At 42.5% G+C, this 27,155-nt stretch overlaps 1 protein-coding gene across 7 annotated transcripts in view; it reads right to left on the reverse strand.

The window, feature by feature from the left end:
* Window positions 1-7,533: 7,533 nt before the first annotated feature.
* The window catches only part of DLG2 (discs large MAGUK scaffold protein 2), a 1,029,196-nt gene continuing 1,009,574 nt past the window's right edge, over window positions 7,534-27,155 (reverse strand). For all 7 annotated transcript variants that reach the window (XM_065678826.1, XM_065678819.1, XM_065678821.1 and 4 more), the window contains 6 exons: window positions 20,889-20,939; window positions 20,062-20,163; window positions 18,977-19,149; window positions 18,178-18,287; window positions 13,892-13,983; window positions 7,534-12,851 (listed from right to left, as the gene is read on the reverse strand). In XM_065678826.1, the coding sequence (XP_065534898.1) occupies window positions 12,745-12,851; window positions 13,892-13,983; window positions 18,178-18,287; window positions 18,977-19,149; window positions 20,062-20,163; window positions 20,889-20,939 (635 nt within the window). In that variant the 3' untranslated portion in view covers window positions 7,534-12,744. The remainder of the gene's footprint in view (window positions 12,852-13,891; window positions 13,984-18,177; window positions 18,288-18,976; window positions 19,150-20,061; window positions 20,164-20,888; window positions 20,940-27,155) is intronic.

Genomic DNA, 27,155 nt, shown 5'->3' on the forward strand with positions numbered 1-27,155 from the left:
TATAAACACAAGTTATTTGAAATATGCAATTAAAATGATTCTCTCATGAGCATTAATCAGTAGAAAAAAACCTTCAATATGTGTTTGAGAAGGAGGAAGGTTTTTGGATGCTTCCTATTTCTCAGATTTACTTAGTTCCAGATCAGTTTTCAAACACACATTAACATTTGGGTGGTCAAAATCTCTAATCCCTGCTCTATAACCCATTTGTCATTTTTCTCCTACTTTCACTGCTGGATGGGAATTGATCTTTGTAAGTGTATGGTATGATCTCTTACTAATGGCTCACAAATCTCTCTCTCTGTCAAGTGAGTGCCCATATCACATAATAAACTTCATATTCCACTGTGGAAACTTCTCAAGGGTCTGGGCAAATCTGGTCACACTGTCTGGAACAAACATTTTATGTTTTCCCATTAGCTTTTAGGTTTATCTAAGCCAATTTTAGCTAGACCAAAAGACACATTTTTTTTAAGGTGTTTTTATGCCGAAGAAAACCAACCACCAGCTAATATGGGTTTTCTGTGGTCTGTAGTCTGAAATGATGTATTGCAAGCCCTGAATGTCAAAATACGTGACATTTTTGAACTGACATTTTGGAGGCATTATTTCTCCATGAAAAGTTCAAGTACATTCAACTTTCCGTCTCTTTTTGGCACGTAGCCGGACCCTTGACATTTCAAACTGGGCAGAAAATCTTTATTTTTGCTGTTGTTGATATCATTATTATTATCATCATCACCACCATCATCATCATCACCATCATCCTCCTGTTTAATTCTGGCTGTGTAAGTTAGTTCTGACACATGTCCCAGGACCAGCAGGGTCAGTAGCCACTGAAGATACAGTGCTGTAAGTCACTGGGAAGGAGTGGATTTAGGGTATCTCTCATTACATCCTTGATGCTGTCATTGAGTCAGCTTTTCATGGCTGCACCAACCCTTTGACTTCTTATACTACTTTTTCCTTTTCTCTCTTGTCCCCACTGATCAGGATGTGTTTAGGGCAGTGAGTTGTTTAATGTGAGCCATAGTGCTGCTGTGTAACCTGTAGACCTATGGGAATAGCATGAAGTGTTAAGAAGTATGTGTTAGTGAAGAAAAGGTAGGTGCCTTGACACAGGAAGAGCAGACATGCTTAGCACATTGTCTCGGCCCCATTCCATCATGAATGTGATTTAATGTGTCAATGCAGTACCTGTAAAGCTTTGCTCATGTAAAAGGGAGGCTGAAAGATTTTCAAAGAACTTGCAGACTTCCATCTCAAGAGTACTAGGATAGGGCAAAATCAGGAAAGATATGATGGCCCTTTTCCCCTTCTCCTTTCCCCCAGTTTCCAAAGCATTGCCCAATGTGGGCATTCATAACACATATGGGACTTGACCTCTTGCAGCTTTTCCATATCACCCCTCCGTTCCTGATGGAAATGGTGCTGTCGCTATGGTCAGGACAGTGCTTGTGGAGACAACACCCGTCACCTGCAAGTACTGTGAACTGTTTGTCCAGCAACACCTGAGAGCAAGTCAAGCCAAAGAGATGAACAGACCCGTTGCATGGAGAAGCCCATGAGCCAGGCATGAGCATCACAGCTGCTGTTTGGAGTGAATCTTGGTGTGTTAGATTAAGTAGTGAGGCTTTGTAGCCCCTCTTATTTCTAAGGAGGGGGTTTCTGGTTGCCGTACTTGCCCACCCTGGTTAATCAGCAACCTGGTCTAGTGGAAGGTGTCCCTGCCCATGGCAAGGGCTTGGAACTACATGATCTGTAAATCCCTTCCAACCCAAACCATTCTGTGATTCTGTGATTCTTGAAGCATAAGGAAATACTGTCCTGAGAGGCTAATGCCCCCTGTGAGCATTTCTAGACTTGATATGACTTCGGACAGTGTCCTCAGGCTCTGCAAATGTTGGCTTCACAGGCCCCTTCCTCTTTGTGCATGGCCAACCCCTTCCTCTGCTACCAGCTTCTTCTCTTTGCCTCACCTCCACATTCTTTGTACCTTTCCTATCCTTGCTCAAGCAAAGACATTTGTTACTGCCTTTGCAATGAAATATCACTCTCCTATAATTTTTCTTTGTTCCCTGCCTGCACTTGCACCTCTAGGCTAAAAAATAGCAATAAAGGTGGTTTAAATCATTTCTTGCCTACGCTGTCCTGGCACAATAGAGTTCGTGCAGATAGCGGGGTAGTGAGAGGTGGCATTATTACTTCCTTGCACCGTGGGCACACATCATGTAGAGATGGATTCCCTAATCATACCTGAAACGGGCAGCAAGCATCACTGAGGACAAATATAAATCTTTGTCTGTCTCTGTGTGAGGCTTGGGAAGACTTAGCTCTAGCTGATATCAAGAAAATTAATTCCTAAGCAACTTGTACCTCCAGTGCTCTGATGACATATCTTTGTATGAAGACAGGCTGAGGAAGTTGGGGCTGTTCAGCCTGGAGAAGAGAAGGCTGCGTGGAGACCTCATAGCAGCCTTCCAGTACCTGAAGGGGGCCTATAGGGATGCTGGGGAGGGACTCTTCATTAGGGACTGTAGTGACAGGACAAGGGGTAATGGGTTAAAACTTAAACAGGGGAAGTTTAGATTGGATATAAGGAGGAAATTCTTTCCTGTTAGGGTGGTGAGGCACTGGAATGGGTTGCCCAGGGAAGTTGTGAATGCTTCATCCCTGGCAGTGTTCAAGGCCAGGTTGCATAGAGCCTTGGGTGAGATGGTTTAGTGTGAGGTGTCCCTGCCCATGGCAGGGGGTTGGAAGTGGATGATCTTGAGGTCCTTTCCAACCCTAACTGTTCTATGATTCTATGACTCTGCTCCAGCAAAGGTGGCAAACCCCCCATGATATACCATTGCCTATGTGTGTATGCTCCCCTTTCTTCCCAAAAGCTTTAAGCCAGGCTGAGAGATCCAGTGGGATACTATTTTTATTGCATTGACAGCTATATAGAAAACCTGTTGTATGCATTCCTTATCCTGGGCTGGGCTGTGATGGGTACATAATGCCTGGGTACCTACTTGAGGAACCTTGAAGAGCTGCCCTGTAAAAGAGTTCTCTGCTAGAGTGTGAGAATCCAAATGTTGCAGAGTTTATGGGCTCTGGGTGCTGGAATCACCATCCCTGGAAGTGTTCACACACCATGTAGATGAGGCCCTTAGTGCCATGGTTTAGTGGTGGGCTTGGTAGTGATATGGAGAAGGCTGAACTTGATCTTAAAGGTCTTTTCCAACCAAGTTGATTCTATGATTCTATGTACTGGGTATAGAGCAGTGAGATTGTGTCTTGGCTGCATGGGTCGCTCTCAGGTACACACTGGTGCCTCGATTCCTGGTTAAGGGAAGGCAGTTACTATATTTAGGGCAGAAATTTGTGGTCACTGGGGATCTGTCTCCATGAGAAAAGGCTCCATTAACAACTGACTTCTTCCATAAGACTATGCATTGCTGCTTGCCTGGTCCCTAGTGTTTTACTTGAGGTTCTTTAATGCATTGAAATTGGTGTTTGCCCTATTTAACATTATGCTTAGTGACCTGTTATCCTCCATCTGTAACTCTGCTGGTTAATGGAGGGAAGCAGGCACTGAATAATGTGAGACCTCCCCACTCCCACACCTCCGTCAGCTCTGTATGAGACCTATGGCCTCACTTCTGTACCTCCTATAGTTGATGAGTTCCCATCCTGAATCCAGACAGCTCAGGCACTATCCACTTACCTCACCTCCATGCTCTGCACCCATTCACCAAATCCAGTTCCACTATGGACTAAGCTCAGGCGAACACCTAAGCCTGTTTAGTTGGGAATGCTCCTGTCAATTGCTTCAGAGCTGCTTATCTGCAGGGATTTCCCTGTTTAGCAGACACAGCCTCAGAATAGTGTTTTCCTTCCCATTTGGTATCACTAAAATAGGACGATGTGGTGTCTATTGAACGAAAGGGGTTTTGGATACGCTGCCTGTGAGATTATATTGTAAACTGATAAGCGTTCTTACCTCCAGCAAATCCAGCTCTATTAAAGAAGGATTATTTACAGATGAGGAGTTAAAAGCTTAGAAAACACTTATATTTCACTAGAGGTGTACTGCCATTGCTCAGCAAGTGACTCCCAACAGATCACATCCAGGCAGGCAGAACATAGCCAATAAATACACCACCAGAGGAGTACAAAGGGTGCTTTTGTGAATCCTGTATCCTGCAAAGCCTGTCCCAAACCTCTACCATGTACAGGCAATGACAGGAACGTAAGACAAGCATTTGCCCTCAGACCCTTTAGATTCATTCTGTGAGTCATTGAGTTGACAGCATTTTAAATACTTCCTGTTAAAGCAGAGAGCAAGAAATGGGTGTTTGACACAGGTTTGACACTCTCAGTGCTTAAATATGGTGATGACTGTGACAATTAAGCCTGTGCTTTGACTTAGAAGACAATGAACATCCCCTTGACCATCTGTTATTGCAGATGGCACAGCGGCAACACCCTCTCTTGGGAAAAAGGGAGAAGGTGGCAAGAAGACCTTAAAGATGACGTTTCCTTGGAGTCTGGTGTGATCTTTGCACAGCCCAGCCTGCTGGGGCAGGTAGGTCAGGCGGAGATCAGACAGGGTCTGGTGATGCTGCTGGTGAGTTTCTGCTGCAGTCTGGGACCTCATGTGAGCTGTTGTTAGGGGTGGATTTAACTGCAGGTTCCCAGCACCTTTGTGCTTTTCTTACATGTTTAAAGCATATCCCAGAGTTCAGCAGCTTAAAGACATCTGCAAATTGCAATTTATATCTGATATCCTATTGCATTTCTAGACTCTACTGCAAGGCAAAGTCTTTGTCAGTGTCAGGGAGTCGCTGTGTGGAAGGGAATTCATAAGAGGCTTAGATAGACGCTCTTTATCCATACAAACCAGAGCAAGCCCTCAAATTCAGGCTAGTTGCTCAGCCTGAGACATCAGTTAATCAGCTGGTGTAGTTGAGGAGCCAGCTGTGTATTGCTTTTCTACTGATGTTATAACAACCCTATTACTATTACACTGATGACATATTAGACCTAATTCATTTTCCCTGGTTGCCACCACCTGCTTCTGCTTAGATCAAGGGCTAATGAGCAGTTGACTGTAGTTAATGAGCTTCTGCAGTGAGCATTGCAATTTCTTCACTGACTAAAATGGTATCAAGGCACCGTGCTCTGCTTCCCTGGGATATTTGGCACCATTAGGTCCCTCCCCAGAGTGTTGGGAGGAACCATCTCCATCAGCAAGAGACTGCGGGTGTCATCCAGAGCCCTCCTCTTCTGAGCAGGGGAGCTCTGCTTTTATTCACAGCTTTCCAAACTGGTCTATAGACCAGTTCAGCTGTGGTTGCTTTACTAGTGACATGTTTTAATGGTGACAACCAACCCAAGCAGCCACGGCATCACCTTCCTTGCAATGGGCTTTATAATGGTGCTGTTGGTGAGTTCTGCTCTGGTAGGGCTATTATGGTAACCTTGCCTTGTCTGAGATGTTTGATTGCTGTATGGATTGCTGGTGGGGATGAGGACCTGATGTGTGCGCAGAGATTTAGAAACTAATCTGCACTTTCCTGCTCTCCTATTCTTGACATAGGGACCCAGGTGTCATTGTGCTGCTGTGTGCCAGCTATAAAATGCCATCATTACAGTGCAATGAATAACTCGCTGATGCCAGATGGATACCTAAATTCCCTTGAAAATCAGTCTGAAATGACCTTCCCGAGATGGATTAGAACACTTAGTTCACCGCACATAGAAGTACTGCAGGACTACCATGCAGCTCTGGTCCCACAAAACTTTTCAAACTGGGACACGGTGTCTTTAAAGCCACATGGGTGTGATTTGACAGCTGAGTCCAGACATTTGGCTGGCTGTGTGAAGAGACCTTTAAAAGGCAGTGGGGTGAATGAGACAAGATGACCATTCAGGGCAACAGGCTGGCAGCGGCTGCCACCACTGCCTGAATCGATAGCCTCAGCATGTTTGGATTCCTGCAATTTTAACTATTTCCTGCTTCCTGGGCATGTAATAAAGATTGTTTTCCAGCTTTCTCTTGTTTTTGCAGAACCCAGTCTGGGGAATTAGCTCAGGTTTGCCTAGCAATAGGATGAAGAGGAAAGTTGTTTAATAAGTGTGGTGGGTTGATCTTGGTTGGACACCAGGAACCTCTGCCCTGGTGCCTGGAGCACCTCCGGCCTCCTTCTTCATTGACCTGGGTGTCTGCAGGGCTGTTGCTCTCACATTCTCTCACCTCTCTTAGGCTGCTGTTGAGCAGGGTTTATTTCCCCTTAACTATGCTATCTCAGAGGCACTAACATCATCGCTGATGGGCTCAGCCTTGGCCAGTGTTGGATCTGTCTTGTAGCCGGCTGGCATTGGCTCTGTCTGGGGGAACCTTCTGGCACCTGCTTACAGAAGCCACCCCTGTAGCCTCCCTGCTCCCAACACCTTGCCACACAAACCCCATAGAATAAGAGATGGGGCTCTGCAATGAAGAGCCCGCCTACAGACCGCTTTGTACAGTGTCGCTCAGGAAAACAGATTCAGGTTGTTGCCAAGCTTGTTGGAGCAGTAACTTTGCTTTGAAAACCCTGTCAGTAAACAGGCTGGCATCTCAAAACCAACTTGCTTTTGTTTCTTTTTCCCTAAGTTGTGCTCATCTGCATATCAATGGGAATTGTTGTTTGGATTCTCTCCCTCTCCTAAATCTACTGGAGAAGTCTAAAGCACCACAGTGAATGTTTAGATGATTAACCATCCTTGTGATTGCGCACATAAAACTCCATGGACAGAGTTTTTCTCCCTATGGAGTCAGTTGTGGCTCCCGGAGCCATATGGAGGCTCTGTGGTCCTGTGCAGACTTGAAAGCAATGCCCCTGTCATGTTTCTGCCTCTGCCAGTGACTGACAATGTCCATGTGGCCTCTCTGGAGCCCACAAGTCTGCCTTTGGGATGGCCAAAGGTTCCTAGGCTGTTGGGAGCCCATAGCACAAGTGAGTTTATGCTCCACTAAGCTGCTCACAAGCATGTAATTGTTACAGGCAGTCCTTATCCCAGTGGCTGTGCTGTGATGTCAGAAACATGGAACAATTCTTTATTTGAGAGAAATATTCTGATGATTATTCACTACGGTGCTGACGATGCCCAGTACACAGCAGAAGTGCGGTAAGGAGGAAGGGGCAGTGCTTCACCAGAGAGAATCTTCTTGGTGGCAACTTTCATGGCAACGTGAGTCAAAAAGGAAAAGAAAAAGTGCAAGAAAGAGAAAAGTTTCTGCATCCTCAATCATTTCTGAAACCAGGAATGTCCTGTGTGACCGATGTGTCTCAGGACATATTGAGAGCATATTCATCCTCTTCTACTATTCTACTATATTTAAGGAAAAAAGACAAATTATGCCTTGTGAAGAAGCCATTTGCTATAAAGTGTAAAAATGCTTTAATATTAATATTTTATAATAAAATTCATGACATATTTATAAACACTCTATCAAGCATTTACAACTGAACCACAGCTGAGAGCTTGGACCGGAATAAATAAGCAAGGACACAGCTAGTATGAAATATACATCGTAATTTTTATAATCGTGTGTGCTTTATTCTTTACACAAGTGGAATGGATGCGCGAGAGTATTTACACATAACAGGAGTGTAAGCTGGACAAGGGTATTCTGTAAACTCCAGTTCAGATTCTGAGTACCCCACACTACAGCTGGACTGAGAAACATCCTGCTCAAGAGACGCGCGCCGGCCAGCGTGCCGGATGGAGCAGCCTGCAGAGCACAGGCTGCTGCACTCGGAGACTCAGAGCGGCCGATTCCAATCGAGGAACACAAATCCAGAAATTAAAAGGTTGCTATCCCACTAAGAGCCAACAGTGTTGCCTTTTTAATTCCTTTTTTTTTTTTCCTTTTTTCTTTTATTTTTCCCCAAAATACCTTGCCTAGGATGCTGGCTACCACCCATCCCCAGAAATGCTGTTTTACACCAGAGCAAGTTGCCTGAGCTGTAGGTCAGGGCCATAAGCTGCTAATGCAGTGTGAGGGATGATGGATCACATCTAAAGCTCCTCACCTTAGAGACAGAGTCTCAAAAGGGGTAGTGGTACCTATTGCTCTTGGTGAGATGTAAGTGGGGCTGAAGCCTTCTGAAAATCTGGCCATAGCATTTGACCCATAGGGTATCTTTTTGTTCAGAAATTTCACAGCCCCTACCTCAAAATGATCTTGGTCTGTGACTTGACCCTCTGGGTGCTGCAATAATGTAAGCAGTAGATAACGATGGAAAGAGCTGAGCTACTGTTTAATCCTGTGGCCTTGGTGTTTTACAGTAATGCTAAAAATAGGTGTAATGGGGAGGGCAGATGTGTAGCTTCAGGTGGTGTAAATGGGATGGGCTCCACTGAAATCCATCACTGAATCATAGGATGGCTTGGGCTGGAAGGGACTTTAAAGATCATCTGGTCCAACTCCCCCAGTGGAGTGACCGTGATTTACACCAGCTGAGGATCTAGGTTAGCTGTATGCTGAATTGATTTTAGATGTTATTTGCTGTTAGCCTTGATGCTAGTTTGTGACCTGGAATGGTAACCCTTATTTTTACATAAAGACAACCTCATTATTCTGAACTAATTGACAAGATGTCTGATTTTTAATGGAATAGGAAAATACGTTTATTCCACCAAGGCATGGGCTTGAACACATGAATGCAGTTGCACAGTGAACCGCATGCATAACATGGCAGACAAAATGTTAAAGAGAAAAAAAGCTGAGAATCAAAGCTGTGAAGGATAAGAGACCACTTTCTCTGAACACGGCAGATATTATGGCTTTGAATCTGCAGCTTAAAGAGAAGATTGAGACTTTATCCATGAACACTGTTTTTTCCTACAAATACCCTTCTGTGTTGTCACTCACTGAATCCTCCGATCATGGATACAAATTGAAGAACAAAGAATAAAATATAAGGAAACCAAAAGAAAAATACAATTTGACTGAGCAAGTAACAGCCAAAGTGTAACACCAACAAATGCTCCATAGAAACCTAGTATAAGTAGGTAGGTGGATAACTAGGACACTGTCGCTGGCTCGTAGTGGTTATTAGCTCAGGTTCCACACTGCTCTCCAGGATAAGGATGTGAAATTTCAGTGCAACGGAGAGATTTCTTACCCTTGACTTTCACAGAGTGGTTCCTAGGACCCTATCCACACCGGAGCATCAAACCATGCTAGCTACAAACACAATTACAGCACAGAATATTTATCTAGAAACAGCCTTTACTACCAAAGAAATTACAAAGTGCTAGCATGGACAGGGTACCTCTGCAGGAAGGGGGAATTAAGCAAGAAAGAGGCACTGTCACTGGTTGAGGGTCAGACCGTAAGACCAGTAAAGAGTGCCGTGTCACTGAGCCCTGTTGGCAAGCTCTCCATGAGTCAGTGCATGGAAGGTGTTTTGTGGCAAGGAGAAATAAATAGGTTGTAATATTGCACATCTGCACAAAGCTAGCAAGATGTCATTGTGATCATTCATGGGTGGACAGAAAGCTGTGATCATTTTGGTTCTGCTTAGACCCTATGGTGCTACACACTGTGCCAGAACATGAGAAATAGCACCAGGGGTGTGATCTGGCACTTTTCCTAAAGGGTCCAGCATTTGCATTTGTCTCATGTTTAGACACTTGCAAGTCTTTTGTATGGACAGAAAAGGGATCTGATTATGTTAAGCTGTGTTAGCACCAATATGGTCTCAGGTGCCAATTGCTGTGGGTTGTGAGTTTGGACTTTGTATGGGTTGGTATTTATTTTGCACCAGACGTAATTCTGCATGAATCTTATGTTTCTCTTCCTCCTCCCACTACCATCCAGCATGATCTGAACAGCTGCAATGCAAAATAGAACTGCAGCTCTGAGGATGCTGAAACATGGAACGCAAAACGTCAATGCACAAAACAAATGGGAGTACAAGTCCTAAGGGAAATAAGAGCTCTCACTGCTTCTCTTGGTGATTTGGTTTTAAATATAGGTTTTATTTAAAAAACAAAACAAAACAAAAAAAAAAAACCCCAAAAAGGAAAAAGAAAAGAAAAAAAAAAAGAAGTGCAATGGCAACTCTAAACTGGAAGCACAAACAACAGACAGGGGAAAATAAATAATGTTACTACAGTAACCAAGGACTGATGGAAAAATTGATTGTACTCAGCCATAGTGTTACTGTTCACCGTAAAGCACAGCACATGACAAAGCAAAACAGTTACTAGTAGGATAGTACCGTAAAAGGCTGCATGCTGAACTAAGAAACAAAAAAGCAGATGTGTTTGATTGCTTAAAAACAGAGTTGAAAATCAGAGTTAGGTTCCTGCTTTAGGATACTTGTTTGTTGTGTTTTTTTCAGGTCTGGTGGGCTATTTCCCAACCTGGGGCAATAGTACTTTGCCAGCATGGAAAAGTCCATGGCTTCCGAAGATCTGGGGTCACTCTGTGGATTTCTGCAGAATTATCCAAAATCCAACCTTTCATTCATTTATATTTTGTAAAAATAAAGGTTTCTAGCCCTTCTGGTTTACAAAGCTCTTTTAGAGACTCAACTGAAACCCTTTGTTATGAATCTGCGCTGGCCAGGCAAGTAAAATAGTAGTTACAGAAGTGTGAACTTCTCAAAGTTACCATAGTTGGGCAGTAAGTCAGAGGCCGCCTTAGGGCCACTAAAATGCCCATGTTTTTAACCCCATCACTGCTGGTGGCTCTATTGCAAACATCCAGCGAGTCGCGCTGTCCGCGGAGGTTGGCTGGATGGACCTGTCCACTTGACAGGGAGTAGAAATGTAAGCTTCAAATAGACAAGTAACTGAGGAGTCTATTTAGCGTTTGCCCTTAAAATGTCCTTAAGCATTAGGGTTACTGAAGCCACCAGCTAAGAAGCACTGGACTCCTGCGGCGAAGCAGGCAGGCGAGTGGTGGGTTTTACAGGAAACTTGGTCCAGCAGCAGCAAAGGCAATTCAGTTTGCAATCATATCATCTCCTGCAGTTGTCCCCTTGTGTCAGAGTGAAGAATGGTGTCAATATACAAAGGAAGGGCAATGTGAAGCGAGATAAAAATGCCTCTTTCTCCCCTTCCGTGCACCCCAAACTGCAATTCCACAGATTTCCCCCAGATCCCTCACAAATGTCCATTGCCTCAGTTTTTGCTTTTAAGACCCTTGTTGACTGTGAAATGAATGAAGATACAAGTTAGTTGCTGACCTGCCTGCCTGCAAAGAGAAGAAAGATCAAATGCTTTTGTTAATTCCTTTAAAGAAACAGGAAGAATCAGAAACTGTCTGGGGGTGAAGTGTGACTCCCTCCAAGAGAGAAGTTATTAATTGCATTCAAGCACTGACAAATCATCCACTTCAGTTTAAAGATACATTATCCTTTTGTGATTAGAAAAGGTCCTAGAGGGCCATCAGTTCAAGAGATCTTTCCATAGGAGTTTGTCACGATTAAATAGAGGCAAGGGAGAGGATTAAGTTGAGAGAAAAACAAGATGACAACTAGAATTTAAGGAATTATCTTGCTTGTCATTAGCAATAGAGAATCTGTTACGGAAAAAAAGGGATAATGCAACTTGATGGTCCTCTTTACATTTTACAGTCGCACAAGGGTGTAAATATTTAATCTTTCAATTAATCTTTACAAAATATCTCACAAAAACATTTTTACCTATAGAAATTAGTTTCTATACATCAATATATTTTTATTTTTATAAATTATTCCATCTTTAAGTGCCTTCTATCAATATAAATGATAAAATAGACAATCAAAAATTTTAAAGCTTTTCCCAGTTGTATCCCTCCTTGTCAACATAGGTGCTGTGAATCCTCATACATGTGTGTGTCCACATGGGAATGTGTTTGCGTGCACGTGTGTGTGATGTGAAATGCTTCCATCCTCTCCCACCCTCAAACTCCATTAAACTATATTGTAACTAATTCCTGATGCAATAGTGTTTCCAAAGGGGGAAAAAAGAAATGCTTGACTTGGTTTCAAAACTCAAAACATGTGCATAGTTACCAAAGTCGAGGTGTACCAACTACAAATGTGCAATGACAAGCTTAGGATAGGACCCACCTCCTAGTGAAGTCAACGAGTGTTGTTCCAGTGACTTCAGTGGGAAGTGGACCAAGTCCTCTGAGCTTGATTTTGCAAGGTGCATGTGGCCCTGATCTAGCAAAATACTTAAGCCTGTGCTTAGCTTTGAGCACATGAATAGTCCTACTGGAACTGATGGGACTGAACGGCACAGGGAAGGATCACAAGTGACTCCAAGTCAACAGGCTACTCGTGTAAGAATTGGGGTCAAGTGCTGAGCGCCTTGCAGGATCAAGCCCTATATGAGGTTCAAGAGCTGGGAGCTTCTCTTTAAAGCAATCAACACACTGAGCTCAGCCATTGGAATCGATCAGGATGTCCGCATGGGCACAGGAGGTGGCTAGCTCCCCTTGACAGAGGGTCTCCATGTCAGAAGTTTATACCTACAACTGGTGCTCTGAGCACACAACAGATTTGCTTTTTATGGTAGAAGTCTTTTTGTTCCTACCCTTTGACCCATCAGTGTCCTTCATGGCTTCAAACACTTTGTGTTGTACATTCATCAAAATTCACATTGACTGCAAAGAACATAAATGCAACAAAAACAGGAAAGCCTCCAAATAGTATATTATAGTTTTCTTCTAAATATTCTCCCGTCATAATCAGAGGTGCAGTGGCTAATTTATAATTTTTCCTTTGAAGGAATCCAGATGAAAGGCCCAGATTGTTCTTCAATTACAAGTTTGCATTGATTATATATATCTTCTAAGCTATCTCCTTGGACAATAGCTGCAGTAGAGAAAACATATTGATATTTCTTTTAATTGATGTATTCTACAGCATCCAGTGTCAGCAGAGTTTCAATGTACTTATAGATACTGATTAAATGGGAAGTAATACACTGTCATGTTCATTATGGAAAAGTCATACCCCTGCAGATGGCAACTAAGCTCAAACCAATGGCACCTCCCCATGGCAGGCATCCATCCCACTGCTTGTAGTAAGACTGAGCTAGGTTAGTTTAGGGATCAAGCAGTTCTGCCCTAGGGAAGGGCAGCATGGTAGGTTCCCACTGTTGCAAGTCAAGCTTTACATTTAGTTGGATGTAGAAGCTACTGCAGTAATGAGTACCAGCAGATTTACGGCTTATTCTTTCCCTGATACGGTTATAATAAACTCATTCTCGGCTGCAAAAGTTAACTAGATCAGGCCCAGGCTGACAGAGGATAAAGCAACTGCAACACAAAGCAATGTCTATACCCTTAAATTCCTTGTCCCACCAGCAGGAATCTAGAACTGCAGTTCAGAATACGTGGACTGTCAGCATTGTGGAGGGACAAACAGGGGCTTCTGAGTGTTAGCCACAAATACCAGCCCCCTGAGTAGGGAGCTGCCTAAAGCTGCTCAAAGGAAATGCTGGGACCCAGAGAAGGTCTTAAATCTTGCTCTTTTCCAAGTCAGGAAGAACATGCCTTTTTCTTTCCCTCCCATGAGGCATAGCTTAAGCTCTTGCCTTGAGCTAGAGAGGAATTCTTTGGTCTGTACAAATGCAATGACGCAACATTTTTACTGACTTTGTTTAATGAAGTTTTGGGTAAGGGAAGGAATCAAATTCATGCCCAGATATTCCTTCAGGGCATCAAATTTTTGAGGAGTTGAATGTCTCATCTGCTTCTGAATTGCAGGGAAACAGCAGTCTCAAGCCAGGAGTCCTTACTATGGGCACACTATACTGATAACACTCTAGGCCAGAGACAGAGGTGATCCAGTTCTTTTGCAATAAAAGACTGTATCTTGGGGAAAAGAAACTGTTTTTAATAAAAACATACCTGTAAAATATTCTCCAAATTCTTGTTCTAATTTAATTGCTCGATCGTAGGTTTTCTTCGCTTGCTCCTCTGTCAGACGTTTATTCATTTCCCTAGAAACACAGGGGAAGTAATTAAAAAGTTTAGATTCTTACCAGAACAGCTTTTCAAAACGTAAGTTCAACTGAATCGCAGGTGGATTGAGACTGATACAAGAATCAAGCAGTGAAACTCATTTCTTCGGTGAGTTCATTGGCATTTTCAGTACTTTCATTTCATTTTTAAGCAGTATAAACCCACGTTTCCAGACTATTTCCAATTTTTCCACTAAATTTTTATTTTGGGTCCGTTACTCTACACTCCCAAGGCTCAAATCTGGTAACTACTAACTGAGATGGCCTTGTGGCATCAGGAGCCCATGGGTAAGTCTGGGAGGCTTGAGGTCTCAAGGCCTGAGCACTTGGAACACTCTTGCCTCCAGAGCTGAACCTTCAGAAATGTCTCTATCTCCTAGGCCCAAAGCTGGCTGTCTCAGCTGAATAAGGTTGTCCAAACTGCTGAAATGGAAGTGGGGTTTTGATAGAGGACAAGGCTGAATCAAGTGAAGTGTAATCACCATTAAAGGCACAGAGTTTTCTGACTCTGTAGAAGGAATCCCTATAGGGAAGCCCTGAAAGACCCAGCATGTCTTCCAGGGAGACTTCTTGGTTCACATGGGACATGAGTTCCAGATATAATAAGAAATCAAACTGATTCTTTCCAGTAGAAAGAGTTGAGTGGAAAGGAAAGGAAAGGAAAGGAAAGGAAAGGAAAGGAAAAGAGGAAGGAATGGAGGGAAGGGGAGGGAAGGGAAGAGAAGGGGAGGGAAAGGAAGGAGGAAGGGAAGGAAGGGAGGGAAGAAGGGAGGGAGGGAGGAAGGAAGGAAGGAGGCAGGGGAGGAAGGAAGGAAGGAGGGAAGGAAGGAAGGGAGGAAGGAAAGAAGGAAGGAAGGAGGGAGAGAGGGAAGGAAGGAAAGAAGGAAGGAAAGGAGGAAGGAAGGAAGGAAGGAGGGAGAGAAGGAAGGAAGGAATGAAGGAGGGAGAAAGGGAAGGAAGGAAAGAAGGAAGGAAAGGAGGAAGGAAGGAAGGAGGGAGGGAGGGAAGGAAGGAAAGGAGGAAGGAAAGGAGGGAGGCAAGGAGGGAGGCAGGGAGGAATGAACGAAGGAAAGAGGGAGGGAGGGAGGGAGGAAGGAAAGAAGGAAGGAAGGGAGGAAGGAAAGAAGAAAGGAAGAATTTTCAACCCATTTATATGAACAGGAGTAAGATATGGTAGATAAACCTATATCTTTTATGCTGTAGTAGTTACATGCATAAAAAAGACTGAACACAGTTATGCTGTCATAAAAATAGCCTCTTTCTGTTCCCACAGAGCACTGGCGTACCATATTGAAGTTCTCCACACTAAAATAATGGTGTTTATTGGAAAGGTGTTATATCTGCTCATCCGTGCACACCCTACCACTCACCACTGCTTAGGACAGAGTATGTATTTGTTCAGCCAGACCCTGTGTGGTTTAGTTTCCTTGCTAAATAAATGAAATGATTCAGAATTATGTCATTATTCTCAAGACAGTTCTTTACAAGTAATTACACTGTTTACATTAAAAGAGTTCTCATTACTGTTAGAAACTCATTTTGGGTGCTGTTCGATAAGATAAATACACATTAGGTAAAGTAGCTAAAAGGTTACCTGTAGGGGCAGGGATAAACCAATTTAGAGTGCCTGAATCCATTACATTTTTCTCTTTTATTTCAGGAGTTGTGTTGTGTTTACATAACTTATTCATATAAGCCATATTGCTGCAAACAATCCCAAGTAGGACTGGTATATAAGGACTTCTGCTGTCCCACAAAAGTTTGGATTTGTAATAAAGAGCGTCTTCCACAGCATATTCAGAGAACAAGGAATTCAAAGTCATATACTGGATTTCACTTTGTTCCTACCGTACTGTCAACACTAAGGCAGGTTTAGTTTTGGAGAGTGAAGACTTTTGGCTTACTTTTAATTTACATCTGTAAGGAAAATTCTGCTAATTCTGCATAACCTGGTTTGTCCTAAGTGAAATATTAGCATTGCTTTGATTAAATAACAGGATGGTTGCCATAATATTTGGCATTTTCATAACACTGTTCAGTCAGTTTGTGCAAGCACTTGCTGCTCTTACATCAAATCAATGGAGCCTTTAGGCTTTTGCCACATTTCTGGTTCTGCCTAATGTAGTTTTCTGACAAAGGGCCATTTTTATTTATGCTTTTGTTTTGTTTTTACTCACTCCAGATACAATGTTAGCATTAACAAATAATGGAAATATTTTATGGATTATATTAAAATATATATATTATAATACGTATTACATATTATAATATATATATTACATTATGTAGGTTAAGTTCTGTCTTAAAACAATCAATGCAGAAGACAGGCAATCAGACTACCCTCCCCCTTCTATACAGCAACATAATCAGAATGTAATTGAATTGTAGGGCTGGAAAAAATGTCAAGTCACTCAACCCAAGATGGCTTTGGTCAGGATAGGGCTGTGCAGGTACCGCATACTGTGCATCATTCATTGCCTGTAATGTGGCTGAATGTGCAACAACCTCATCACCAAAACACAGGGCCAGGGAGGATGGACATTCATGTGCCAGCACTCCAGCTGAGAAGTGCTCCATACCCAGCAAAACAAAATAGCCATCTATTGTGCCCTTACACAACACTGATGGTAATACAGCCCACAGTGGCAGTTTCCTTTTTTGCAGCCACATTATCCATCCATTCATATTCCTGTGTGATCCACCCCAACTGCCAGATGCTTTTCTGCAGCGCTATAGCTTAATTATTCCCTGCTTGTACTCATGCTTTTCATTTTCTCTCCTTTGTCTGTGCTGAATTTCATCTTACTGATATTACACTGAGTTTTATCCTCAAAAGTGCTTGTCACCTCACTCAGCCTTGAGTTATTCACAAACTTTACAGAAGTATTGCCCAATTCATCATTCAAGTAATTCATGAAAATAACAAGTAGCTCCAAACAGGGACTCGGCTCAGGAGATAAACTTGCAGGATTCCTGTTACCTCCCAGTTTAACAATTGCGATTTTCAATGATGGCTTTTAGTTGTGCACATGGTCTCTAGTAATTCCTTCTGGACTATATTTCCCTAAGCTGCTACTGAGAATGTCCCCCAGATCAAGATGCAATACAGTTATTGATATCAATCTCATGAAAGAAGGAAATATGATTGATTTGATTTGCTCTTGATGCACGTACATTGGCTGCATCTTAAGGCCTTTTTATCCTCTCAGTTGTTGTACTTGAGTTGTTTAACTGGTCCTTGGATCCCAGTGTTTTTCTGAGTATTGAAATTAGGTTGCCTGGTGACGGCATGAAGTTGATATCTTCTCCTGCTTTAAGTGTTATGTTTGACCTAATAGCAGCCTTCCAGTATCTGAAGGGGGCCTATAGGGATGCTGGGGAGGGACTCTTCGTCAAGGACTGTAGTGACAGGACAAGGGGTAACAGGTTAAAACTTAAACAGGGGAAGTTTAGATTGGATATAAGGAGGAAATTCTTTCCTGTTAGGGTGGTGAGACACTGGAATGGGTTGACCAGGGAGGTTGTGAGTGCTCCATCCCTGGCGGTGTTCAAGGCCAGGTTGGATGAAGCCTTGTGTGGGATGGTTTAGTGTGAGGTGTCCCTGCCCATGGCAGGGGGTTTGGAACTGGATGATCTTGAGGTCCTTTCCAACCCAAACTATTCTATGATTCTATGATTCTATGATTCTATGATTCTATGACCCTCTCCAGTCCCATGGGCTCTTGCTTACCCTCTTATAGACCTATAGCTGATGAATAGGTGAGACATGCATCACGAATCTGACACAGGTTTACGTTCTGGTTTATCCCCTGTGACCAGACTCTACACCCCAAGAACTCCCAAGACTGGATGGGGCAAGCCATGCTGCATGAGTCCTTGGTGAACTTGCTGCACAGGCTGGAACAAGTTCAGCAAGCAATGGAAGGGAGTCCTTCATGCTCCAACATGTAAGACCACATGTCCCAGAGTGGAAGTTTCAAAGGTAGGTTTGATTTGTTACCTGAGATACGGGGATACAGTGGATGACAATGAAGAAGAGCAACTCTTCACTGTTCCTACTTTCTCTTGTTATTACTGATTTTAGAGGACAGGCAAAACATAGACTCAAGACCTGTGTTGTGCCACTTGTGACTGTACCCTGAAAATAAAACACTTGAAGAAATTTATACTTACATCAGAGGCTCCCAGGATTTAGGCTTAATGAAGATAGCGATGGGATAGAGTTGTGCAACTTGTAGTCGTTTGATAGCGTTTCCTGACACATCGAGTATACAGTGCTTGCCCTGTTGGAAACAGATGAGAATGTTCTTAGTTTTGCAGAGTTTGCTGCAGATCAGCCAGAAGAAGAGAAGCAATTCTGCAATACAGTGCCCTGGAATGGGCCATTACTGGCACACCAGGGAAGGGGGACCGCAGGGCATGTGCTAGACTGCTCTGCGTTCTTCCTTTTGCTTTGGTGCTAATGTAAAATATACACGGGAGATATTACTTTTACTGGGATGAACTTTGGGAGGGGGGAGAGGATTTTCTTCAGAGATGAGAAAAAATAAGTTCATAAAAGTAATAAGATGTCTAGGTTCTTACTGGGTGATTCAGTTCTTGTTTGTGTCAAAGACTCCCTGTTTCACCTGAGGCAAGTAATTTAATCTTTCTGTGCTTTGTTCTTTTGCCTCTGTGAAAGTGAGATAAGTTTATTTACCTGTCTCACAGGGGGAAGAGGAAAGGCTGTTCTGGCGCTTACTTGAGGTGCCGTGTTAGATCCCTGGATCCATGGCACTACATCCAAGCACAAAAAGTGCCAAGGGTGTTGTAATATAAAGTCAGAGACCCCAACTGGAGTCACTGTAAAGCCTATAAATATTAGGATGCTGTTTTGCAGCTATTTTATACTTTTGGCAGAAGAATCCTGTCTGAGAAACAATGTGGAAACAAAACGTATGTTTCAAGGGCAATAAAACTAGTCTCAACCTACCCTTTCTGCCACGAATCTCACAGACTGGACACTAGTTCCATATAAATTATCATTGTACTGCCCAGCTTCTATAAATTTGTGCTCTTGGATATCTTTTTCCATTTGTTCTCTTGAAATGACAAAATGATAATCTCTCCCATCCACTTCATAGTCACGCTTTGGCCGTGTGGTATCTGCATGAAACGAAAGACAGAAGATCAAGAAGACGGTAACAACATCTAGTGCACAAGATGCAGTAGTTCAGGTTTGCTCAGTGGGCAATGCTGGGTCTACCCTAAGTGGAGGTGCCCCACATCTAGGAGCAGATCTTTGCCTACTACATATTGTTTTCAATGGAGTTATGACAATAAACCTGTCTTTTTGTATAAATACCTTCTGGTGTTTACCTCCAATCAATAGTTACAGGCTAACATAAAAATAGGGTTTACCAGAATTCCACTCTTTTTCAGCAGGATCACACACAAATCTCAAATATATAATGCATTCCAGATTGTAAATATAATCTTATTATAGTGATAAAATTAATCACAATCCCATCAATTCAATTTAGCCTTAATTATAAGCCTTAGTCTGGTCTCATCTATAGAAGTTTTAAGCTGGAGTATTTGCAGAGACAACAGTTTTAATTGAAATATGACTGCAATGAGGGCCTGAAATAAGCACTCAGTGAGCTCTAATGATCCAAGATAAAAACACTGCTTTCAGATTAGACAATCTAGATCTACCACCAATCACAAACCACTCCAGATTTTTATTGGTGGATGCTATGTAATTCAGTTGAAACATTTTACCAATATTCCAAACTTTAATCTTAAGAAACCACAGATTAATTGATTATAAACTGAATAAACGGCTAGAAGCCTCCTTGTTTTAAAATTGCTATAGCTTTTGGGACATGAGAAATTCTTTCCAGCCTTTCAGAATCTTCATTTATTTGATCCTTTCCTCTTTTTCTTTCTGATGGACAAATGGCTTTTGAGAAACTCAGCTACATATAGTTCACAGATGTTAGTTTCACAGCAATTTACTTAAGGCATGGAACCAAGCTCACTCAGCTATGGAGCTAGGAGCAAAATCATACTTACGTGGTACACACGACCCAAACTTATCAGGGAATTCAGATATCAAATCATCGTTGATTCGATCTTTCATAGGACCCAGGATAATCACCGGCCTGGTGTAATTAACTGAACAACAAAAAGAAAGGCACATTTTGATGATCTCACGGGCAATACCAGTAAACCTTCCCAAAGATGCACTAGCCAGAGCTGCTGCCTTTATGTATGAAGTGAAAACTTACAGGTACATTTTATTGATGGATAATTGATTTATTGACATGGATAAGGAAAATGGAATGAGTACCACTCATTCTGCAGAGCTCTGTGATGGACTATGCAAGTGTAGACAAATGACTACGTGGAAGTATTCGTATTTGCTATTGCTCAACAAAATCACGCCCAAATGCTTGCAGATGGACTCCCTCAGGAGGCATGGAAAGGACAGTGTAGGATTTTTTTCTCCCCAGTTGTATGAGTTCATCTCCTGTTAAATCAGTTGGGTGCACTCCCATTTTCAGTTGCCTTCCCCTGGATTCATCTACAAGGGCTAAGGGCACATATCACATGAGAAAAAAAATAAAGGCTTCCCATTTAACAATGTTGTAGTAAATGTAGAAAATATGCATCAATATTTGGCAGACTAAAGATCATGCTTTTTAGTAATACTATTAGGAACCGGGGGCTAGTGAGGGAGACCCTTACATCATTTGTTTTCTATGCAATAGACCAAGTGGCCATAAAAAGGGAGCCATAGACAATCTAGGGCTGGCATAGCAAAGCTGACTGCTCTGCTGACCCCAAACTGTGAAATGAGTAATGTAAAGAACAGTGACAGAAAAGCAGATGAAACTTACTTTCCTGTCTTGTGACAGGTTCATAAGAAAGGATGAGGTCTTCTTGGCCTCCTGATGAGAGAAGAAAGAAGAGATTGAAGCTGACAAGCAGCACACCAAGTACAAAAGCTTGATAAAATGCTTCACACAGAGACAGACCAGGTTTAACACTTCTCTGGTAATGCTCTCACCTGAACCATTCCAAAGTCCCTCATAATTTCAAGGTGTGGAGACCACTTTTTTCCTTCCCACCCTTACCTGCTGCATGTTTCAATTGTTTTTGCTGAAATTGGGCTTTTTCAGTGATGGGCAGTAAGGCTTCATGTCCTGATTTTATAGCAAGGCTGTTTGCAAGGATAGTGCACAAATGTAAGATTCAATTCTCTTGCGTGTCCTGTTGTTAAGGCCCCAACATGCTGCTGCAGGGCAAACCTACAGGCTACTGAAACTGGACAGTTTTTGTCCTTAGAATATACACATCTTGGTTGATCATCCTTCTGTGCATAACCTCCATAGTCTAGTTTATTCATAGCCTGACATCTAGCTATGAGCTATTTTCTGCCCCTTATCCTTTCCCTGAACAGAAATCTCACAATGCTGTATTTTATGCACTTACCCACTCCTGTTAGGATACTGCTTTTTACCCATGGTGTTATTTAGGGAACTAAAGCAGAGAAATTTGCCATGAGAAACAAGTGGCACTATACGGACCATGGCTCTGCTGCAGGTGTACAGCACCACTGCATCATTCTTCTCCCCTCCATGGGATTGCAGGAGGAGAGGGAGGAGGATTCTGCAACTTAATGCATGAATAATCCCTGAGCATTTCTCTTTCTGGGTCACTGTCACATACTTGTTATCACAAAAGAGCTCTGGTTCTAAATATGACATAGGCTTAGCAAAGTTCGAGGTTGTGATTTTATTTTTACTCACTTCAGGGTTTGTCTATGAGAAGACCCATAGAGGGATTCTGCAACTAATTTAGATATTACAGAAGAAAGGATGTCAGAAGGCATACCAGAGCTTTATAGAATAGACAGAGTTGCCTTCGTTTCTTCTGTTTGCATGCACACGAGCCTCAGTTACATTATCTGGAGGCTGCTGCTAAACTACAGCACGCACATACAGGGGAAAAGTGCTACCTGGTGCCTGATGGATGACATAGGTAGGATTTAGAGGGGGGTACACCTCACCCTGAAGTAGTCTGACTGCTATCTGAGACATGCTTGAGGCTCCACTAACTATGTTAACAAGATTTGTATTGGATGCAATGCTTAGCTTCCAAGAAGGTACATGATTTTTGTGGTTTAGTCTTAAGCTGACTACCACCTCATATGATGATAGATGGTTTTTGCAGTATGTTATGTAGGCAGCTGTGATAAATGTGCAAGAAAGCTTGAAAGCTTTTTCAAGTAAAAATAATGTAATTAAGGACAATGACAGAAAAAGCAAATAAAAACCTGTACTGATGCGTTAGGGAAGACGAGACCCAGCTAGTAATGGTGCTGAAGCATCATTTTTAATAAAAGGAAGAGATTTAGCAGCTTTTGAGGACGAGGGAACATAATACATGAGAAGTGTGGATAATGGATTTTCCTCTCTATTTGCAAATGTTTGATATTTTAATGACTTGCTTAGCTTTGGCTTTTTGCAAATTTAGAACCCTAGAATTATTGTTACACTGGGTTTTATGCATCAGATGTGTTATTTTTCCTGAAGTTTCTCTGGACATTTTAGGGGTGATATAAAACTCAAGATGCCCCACACCCCTGGAAATGAAAAGATTCCCTCTCTGGGCTGGATGAAGATGTGCCTGCACTGACTGCCCTCCATCCCTCATGAACCAGGACTGAGAATGTCAATCTTAGGGTAGGAGATAAAGCCATCATATACTGAGTATGTGAAGGGAAGCCTGTTTGTACCAATACATTTGTACAAACATTTGTACAAATACGTTTGTACAAACACAATCTTAAACTTGAAAATACTCATTTGAATGGCATACAGATCTATAGACAGGGATTTCAGTTAATTTCAGAAACCTATATTGTGATTACTTTTGTCTAAACTAATCCATAGGTACCCTTTGGAGTCAATGGGTGCCAACAGATAGGCAAGTGCTTATTCTAAGACATGAGTCATCTGAGCTATTTTAGATGTCTACTTTGGGATGAGAGAGAGTGAAAAGGGTGGGTTTATAATCTCCATTGTCCCATAATGGCATTTAAGCAGCAAGGTCAAATGCAGACATCTGCATTTGAACAGGAGAATTATGGTAGGGGTTATGGAGACAAATGAGCTTGTTATTTCATGGAAGTCTTGTGAAACTGTGGCCATACGGACAGCAAAGAAAGTGTCTCCAGCTCACTCGAACTATCCTGAAGCTTAAGCCATTGGAGAGGGCTGCAGCAAATAAGAAGCTTTGAGGCTGTCATACACAGGACTTAAAGATAGACATCTTCCTGAGTTAAGGCTCTTCAGCACTGAGTTTCAGACTCAGCATGGAGTGTGAGTGTAGGGAAAGCTGCACCATTTCCACTGGTTTTCAAAGGGCTCAGGAAGATCACGTTTCTCTGAATAAAATCCTTCCAGTGTCCAGAGAAAATCCTCTAAGTCCTCAGAGGCTAATGCACATGTTAATTGTACCAGCCGGTTTTCTTTAATGATCTCTACTCAGTCAGTGCTGCATGGTTCTTAAGTAGTCCATAAAGTATTAAGTATAATGAAGAGCTCTAAAGTCAATCAATAATTGGATTGCTATAAAGTCGCGATGGCTTTGAGGTGTGAGACACTGTGAAATTCAGCAGGACACGGGCTCTTATTTATCATTTAACTAAGCCTTATTAGCTGCTTAATGAGCACAGGTTTCTTGGCTGGATCTGAAGTCAAAGAAGGCTTAGTTTTCTGTCTTCATCGTCTAGGTTTTGGGCTAATGTATGAATTACCTGATTGCAAGATCCTGGAGAAATCAATTTATTGGGTTTTCATCTGCACAGACTGCACTGGACAGTCGATATCTGAGCCTCTATTTGGCTGAAAATCCCTTTCCTGGACCTCTATTTATGTAAGTAAACCCACAATTTTTTGAAATATGCTGATAGTTATGAAAGGCTGGAAATCCAATATGTAAAAAGATCATCAGGAGCCTGAGAATGAACTTAAGACTGAAAGTGCTCTCTCGGCACTGTCTTCATAAGATCAATATAGCTTGTGAGGGCATAATATGAGACTTCAATACCTGTGCCAGTTTGAGTGTGCCTGAATAATATATTAATCGTCAGGGAGTATAAGAGCCAACATGAGTCTTAATTAATAAGAGGCCTAACATAATAATCAGACACCTTTAACCTTGTTCTGAGTCTTCAAATCTCATTTCAAGACTTGCTGACAGAGGGTAAAAGACTTTGTTTCTAAACATTTCCCTTATTTTTCACTTTTAGACATGCATTGTCTCTAGGAAATGGGTGCAATCACAACCAGTTATGCATTTAGTCTAAATAGATGTGGTGATGTGTGCATAATTTTGATGACAGCGGTAAAAACCTCTACTGAACTACGTGTGAGAGCGTTACAACACATACGCAGTAGCGACACTTGAAAGTCATGGCCATTATGGAAATCATGTCTTGCAAAATAAAACTGATGAGTCCATGGTAAAAAAAAAAAATGTTCTTAGAAGCTTGCTTTGAAAAAGAAATCAGAGCATTTTAAGTTACAGAGCTCAAAATAAACTTTCAATCACGTTTTGATGAGCTAGGTCAGGGATAAGTCAAAGTTAGCTGTGTGCATCCTTATAACACAAAGAGTAACTTTCTGCTAGACCAGGACTTTATATACCACTGCAAACCTGGTTTTACTGCAGAGAATAGATATGAATCAACTAACAACATTACAGCCTTCATGTCAGCACGGCCAGTGTGATGCAGCAGCAGCTGTGTGGCAGCTCAGCCCCTTTTAGATCAGGCCAGCATTTGTTTCTGGCTCAAAAATCCTTTCAATCTTTTTATAAAGGACCAGATTCTGCTGTCAAATGTGTTTGTGGTTCCCATGTTAGGATCTGAAGGTTGTCTCTTGGGATAAAGAAAATCCCACTATTGGCTCCAGCTCTTTTTCTCATTATAAACTCAGTATTGAGAGAGCTGGCAGAAGAAACCAGATTTACTATCTGCAACAGCCTTGTTGCTAAGAAGTGGTCAAATAATTTTCTCTTGAGCCCACATATGAGGACTTTCAGTTATATTTCTATTATAGTTGAAATAAAAAGTATCTGATTTCTGTCAAGAAGTTGATTTTCTAACCCCTAAGCCGAAGACATGAGCAATACTTCAGCCAAATACTCCATTATTTAAGCAATATATTCTTCTAAATAAATATGAATGTATCAGAATATCTCCTAGAAAAAGCCCAATCGATTTGTGACTCCTCTGTTAATCACTGTCCAGGGCACAGCCTGTACAGGTCTCAGGAGCCTTCAGCATCAGTTTGTGCAGTTGGTTTGGAATGGTTCTAGGTATGATCAAGTAGTACAGGTTTCAACACTAGCTACTTTCCATCATGAGAAGCAAAAGTTAGAGAAACATATTAAAACAATTGCCAGAGACCCACTAGAAGAAATGCAGGACACTTCACTCTGAACTCCAACTGCTCTGTTTTTACAGGGACAAATATGAACATCTGCAGGGGAACATATGGCACTTGTCAGTGATTTCTTATCTACACACTTTGTGCAGGCCAAGGTTTCAAGAATCATAGAATCATGGAAACATAGAATCATTTAGGTTGGAAAAGACCTTCATTGTGCCCAACCATAAACCTAACACTGCCAAGTCCCACTGAACCGCGTCCCTAGGTGCCACATCTACACATCTTTTAAATACCTCAAAGAACGGTGACTCCAGCACTTGCCTGGGCAGCCTGTTCCAGTGGTCAACAACCCTTTCAGTGAAGAAATTTTTCCTAATATCCAGTCTTAACCTCCCCTGGTGCAGCTTGAGGCCGTTTCCTCTTGTCCCATCACTTGTTACTTGGGAGAAGAGACTGACCCCACCTCACTCCATCCTCCTGTCAGGCAGTTGTAGAGAGCAACAAGGTCCCCCTTGAGCCTTCTCTTCTCCAGACTGAACCCCCAGGTCCCTCAGCCATTCCCCATCACACTTGTGCTCCAGGCCCTGCACCAGCTCCGTTGCCCTTCTCTGTCCCCACTCCAGCACCTCAATGCCTCTCTTGTAGTGAGGGGCTCAGAGCTGAACACAGGATTCAAGGTGCAGCTTCACCAGTGCCCAGTACAGGGTACAGGATGATCACTGCCCTGGTCCTGCTGGACACACTACTGCTGACACAGGCCAGGATGCCATTGGCTGCTTGGGTAAAAGCTGCTCATGTTCAGCTGCTGTTGCCAACAACCCCAGGTCCTTTTCCAACCATCACTGTTCCAGCCACTCTTCCACAGTTTTCCACAATTCAGAAAGAAGTGAGGCAGGCAACCTGTTTACTCCCTGCTGGGGAAATAGAAGAGAAAAGGGGACTGGGACAGGACATGGCACAACCCCATGCAAAACCCTTGAGGTCTCCAGCAATTTTCAATTTGGTCCCCATGAATTTTTCAGCTTCACTTGTTTTTCCCCTGTTGGTATGCCCCATTTTGTGAGTACACAGGCTGAGGGCTAGATGAGAGTGCAAGTCAACACATATGGTGTCCTTGTAAAATAACCTGTAGTGCCTCATGTTGTACACACAAATTCTCCTCTAAGTGGCACTACACCACCCTGAAGAAGAGCTTTGCAGCATGGCTGGTTCCAAATAGAGCTAAACCAAACTTGGTTCTGTGGTAATGACTGATGCTGGACCCTGTTCCTAGCTACGCAGATGCAAACAAGACGAGCAGAAATAGTAACTGCATGCTGTCTTAATCCTACCAGGAATGAGCTTTACCTTGAGCACCTATCGTTTTTTCCCTTTCATAGGTAAGACATAAATTAGAAGGCAGTGAGCAATAGGCCTTTAAGAAATGCTCACAGACTAGGTCTGATAATTACTCTTCCCACATGGATATTGATAGGCTTCTTCTGTGCAGTGTCCTCTCTCAACAGCCTTGCAAGGTCAGAACTGCAGTGAAATAAGACCACTTCTTCATGACAGGTCTCATCTCTCTCGATGCCCTCACAATTTGTTAGCTCTCTCTGACCACCCAGTTCTTGTTCTCTTGTTTCTCATTCTTCTCTGTTCCCAAGTTGTAACTTCTCTAGGGAAGATTTGCTGCTATTAGTTGTGTGATGGGACATGCTGTTG

The sequence above is a fragment of the Lathamus discolor genome, chromosome 4, assembly GCF_037157495.1.
Source record: "Lathamus discolor isolate bLatDis1 chromosome 4, bLatDis1.hap1, whole genome shotgun sequence".
NCBI lineage: Eukaryota > Metazoa > Chordata > Aves > Psittaciformes > Psittacidae > Lathamus > Lathamus discolor.